We start from the raw sequence: 4,260 nt of genomic DNA, 5'->3' as shown, positions 1-4,260 counted from the left end.
AAGAACAATTTGGCATGGATGAGTTTGACGTTCGGTGTTTAAAAAACGGAGCAAACGGAAAGAGAAAGCGCAACCTGTATTATAGCTCTATAAATAAACCACACAGACTTTATTAGAGCCACAGAAAGACAAACGTTTTGCTGAAAATGCACAATACACAATTCATTATGTACATTAACAACGATTCGGGACCAATATAAAAACTATGTGAATGGCGGTCTGTGGCGCGGCAGGATTTTCTGTCGGCTGCATTTAAATCCGTGTCTGAAGTTTCCCGCTCTGTTCAGCGTGCAGTATCACGTGTCTAAACAAATAGCACGTGCTGTCAGTGATTTCAACCACTAGAGGCCGCTCTCGCACTGTGTAATGACAGCAGACCCTTCTCAGCCACTCCAGCAATGGACGCAACCTGGAAAACTATCGGCATGGATTTTTGTCGATAACCGATAGTTCCAGCAATCAACTATCGGTGCCGATTAATCGGCAAAACCGATACATCGGTCGACCTCTAATATATGAATATATTTAAAATATAAACATAACATATTTTTCTTAAATATATGCATGCATGTGTGTGTTTTTATATATACATAATAAATAATCACAGTACACACACATATACTATGTAAACAGAAACTTTAATTTTGTATGCGATTAATCATGATTAATCGTTTGACAGCAGTATATATATATATATACATATATTGTGTGTGTGTGTCCAGATCTATATCTATATCTATATTAGTTTAGTATTAGTTTATTTTATTCAGCAAGGATGCATTACATTGAACAAAAGCAACAACAACATATAATATTACAAAAGAGTACCATTTTAAATAAATGCTGTTCTTTTGAACTTTCAGTAACAGTTAACTTAAAGCCTTTATGAATAATGCATTATAAATGTAGTTTAAATGCATTAATTATGCCTTGTAATGCACCTTATAATGCACTGTACAATCACATGAATAATTGTAACCACAGTTAATACATTATAACACTTATTCATTTATTGTTACACCATGCATTTTACATTTGGTTATAATTACTTATCTCAAGATATAATAATTATAATACATTATCACCTTTAATAACTCTTTATGATGAATTATACATAAAGGCTTTAAGTAAAGTGCTACCAAACTGTCTATTTGTCACTGAATCCTGAAATAAAATGTATCTTGGTTTCCACAAAAATATTAAGCAGCAAAACTACTTTCAACATCGAAAATAGTAATAAATCTTTCTTGAACACAAAACCAGCATATTGGCATGATTTCTACGTGGGTGCAAAAAAAAATCAGCTTTGCATCACAGAAATAAATTACAATATATTAAAATAAAAAACAGTTATTTTAAATTGTAATAAAAGTTTTGCTGTGTTTTTGATCAGATAAATGCAGCATTGGTGAACATTAGAGTCTTCTTTCAAAAACATTAAAAAGTCTTACTGATCCAAACATTTAAAAGGTATTTTTATGTATGTATTTATCTATTCAAACTTTTTATTTTTTCCCCCCCATATTTTATTTATGGTATACGTGTGGAAATATATGGAGATCTATATTTATTTCTTTGAATAGGTAAATCTTTAGACTGTGAGGGCACATTGGCGTCAGTGGAGATGCCAGAGAAGCATCACAGCTATGGACGGAACGAAGGAGCCTGGATGAAGGACCCAGTGGCCAAAGACAACAAAATCTACGTTACAAACTACTACTACGGCAATAACCTGGTGGAGTTCCGCAACCTGGAGAATTTCAAACAAGGTAAACAAAGAGGGGCAAATTTACTAAAGATTTCTGCCATTTTTATGGTTCTTGTTTACTAACCATGCACAAACCAGTTCAAGGCTCTAAAGGCACTGAAAAATCACTGTATCATGAGTATGTATAATGTTTAATGTTTTTAATGTACCTATATAAAATATAGATTTTAAGATGAAATTTAAATTGTATTTTATTTTTTATTTATTATAATAATTGTATTTATTTGTATTAATTTTATTCAAATGAAGATTAAATCATGGAGAAGACTGCTATAATCCGAGTGCTATAATCAAGCTCAGCATTCGAAATGAACCTGCAATATGGAGAATTGCACTGCGAAAATGGCATTCAGAGCAAATTTGATTAATAATTAGCATAATTATGTCTTTAGTGAATCAGGTGTTAAAACAATGCAGATAGCAAATAAAAAACGCTATTCTTGGTAAATTTCCCCTACTATGGAGTTGAGAATGTTTCTCCATGATGGCCTGTGTAGCTAATAAAGTATAACAAACTGAATCATAATCAAGATCTTTTGAATATCTTCTTCAATGATAGGTCGCTGGAGTAACCTCTACAAGCTTCCCTACAACTGGATAGGAACCGGCCATGTGGTCTACAATGGTGCCTTCTATTACAACAGAGCCTTCACCAAAAACATCATCAAATATGACTTGCGCATGCGCTTCGTGGCAGCTTGGACTCAGCTTCATGATGCTGTCTATGAGGACACCACACCCTGGAAATGGCGAGGACATTCAGACATCGATTTTGCCGTAGATGAGAGCGGCCTCTGGGTGATCTACCCAGCGCTGGATTACGACTACTCGCAACACGAAGTCATCGTCCTCAGCAAGCTGGACCCAAGCGACCTGTCCATGAAGAAGGAGACGACATGGAGGACTGGGCTGAAGCGCAACTCGTACGGAAACTGCTTCATCGTGTGTGGAGTGCTGTACGCCGTTGACGTCTACAACCAGAAAGAGGGTGAGATTTTGTACGCCTATGATACGCACACGAACACGGAGGCCGCTCCACGTTTGTCATTCACTAATGAGTACGCTTTTGTGACCCAAGTGGACTACAATCCCAAAGATAAGCTGCTGTATGCCTGGGACAATGGCCATCAGATGACCTACAATATTCACTTTGTGGGCCAGTGAAGTTCTGTCTAAAATCTGATTGCATAGGGAAATACACCATTTATGGAAGCACATTGCTTTCTTTATTGGTATGGTGATTGAGCATGAAGTGTTAAAACTATGGAAGCAGAATAAAATATAAAAAAGATTAATGTGATCTTTTACTCTTTTTTTTTTTTTTTTTTAGTTTGTATAACAAAATTGTGACTTTTCTCTGAAAATTGTGCACGTGCGTTCGGTCAGGTGTCTTAAAAAAGTCTAGATGTTAATTCCGAATTCCATGGAAAAAAGACAGAATTGTGAGATATAAACTCAGAATTCCAAGTAAAAGTCAAAATTGCAAGAATGAAACTTAGAATTCCAAGAAAAAAGTCAAAAGCGCAAGATGTAAACTCAGAAATCTGAGGGGAAAAAAACAGTACTGCAAAAAAAAAAAAGAAAAAAAATCAATGAAAGTTCGCAATTATCTTTTATATTTTTATTGCATGGCAGAAATAAGCTTCCATAAAAACGAGTCCACATGATTTGAGAATATATTTTTCCCCTCAACAGTTTGAGAACTTTAAGGCAATTCATGTCTCATTTTTATGTAGCTCATAATCAGGCCCCAATGTTTACCGCAGTAAAAAAAAATGGTACAGTTAAGGATCAACAAACATAAAGTGTATCCTGAATGGTTTTGCACAACGTTATGTAGTAATGTTTATTCTTACAAAATTTGCTAAATATAATCTCTTAACAGCAACAAAATATCAATTTGGTGGGATGGAATTTTGTGTTATGTTATGTACATTTCATTATTTTAGCTATTCATTTTGTAAAGTATTTTATTCTCACTGTAAATATTTCCAAGAATAAGTTGTGTTACAATATTCCTATTATAAAACCCTCAGATTTAGCATCCCAGGAAACTTAATATTATAGTCACACTTACTTATGATTACTCCTGGATGAGTTACAGTGTTTTGTATGTTGCATTTATGTGTCAAATTTGACATTTTGTGTAAAATAGTTCAAATAAACTTGCTCTAAAATCATTTGCTGTGTATGGATTTGCTAATTCACAATGCAATGTTTTACATTCTGTACTTCACTGTGTGGTATACAATACAGTATGCAACCATAAATGGTTAAGATACAATAAATCATTTTCACCTGATATACAACTCCCCTTCTCCAGATGTCTGGCGGTTTTTGTTTGTTTGTTTGTTTAAATGTTGCAGTATATGATTGAAGACATGTTTTACATAGTGGGAAATTACTCTAGGTCAGAGTGTACAGTAAATTTATATTTAATGTTATTATTATTAGCACTTTTACCCTTGTGTACACTTATATATATAGCACTT

At 34.0% G+C, this 4,260-nt stretch overlaps 1 protein-coding gene across 1 annotated transcript in view; it reads left to right on the top strand.

Moving 5' to 3' along the window:
• The window catches only part of olfml2a (olfactomedin-like 2A), a 20,340-nt gene extending 17,082 nt beyond the window's left edge, over nucleotides 1–3,258 (top strand). Inside the window, exons 7-8 of the mRNA XM_016232429.1 lie at nucleotides 1,584–1,769; nucleotides 2,328–3,258. Coding sequence (XP_016087915.1) covers nucleotides 1,584–1,769; nucleotides 2,328–2,932 — 791 coding nt within the window. The 3' untranslated portion in view covers nucleotides 2,933–3,258. The remainder of the gene's footprint in view (nucleotides 1–1,583; nucleotides 1,770–2,327) is intronic.
• Nucleotides 3,259–4,260: the final 1,002 nt, after the last annotated feature.

This window comes from Sinocyclocheilus grahami, unplaced genomic scaffold (genome assembly GCF_001515645.1).
Source record: "Sinocyclocheilus grahami isolate Dianchi unplaced genomic scaffold, SAMN03320097.WGS_v1.1 scaffold410.1, whole genome shotgun sequence".
Classification (NCBI taxonomy): domain Eukaryota; kingdom Metazoa; phylum Chordata; class Actinopteri; order Cypriniformes; family Cyprinidae; genus Sinocyclocheilus; species Sinocyclocheilus grahami.
Note: the sequence above shows the minus strand (reverse complement) of the source record. Positions and strands in the feature narration are given on the sequence as shown.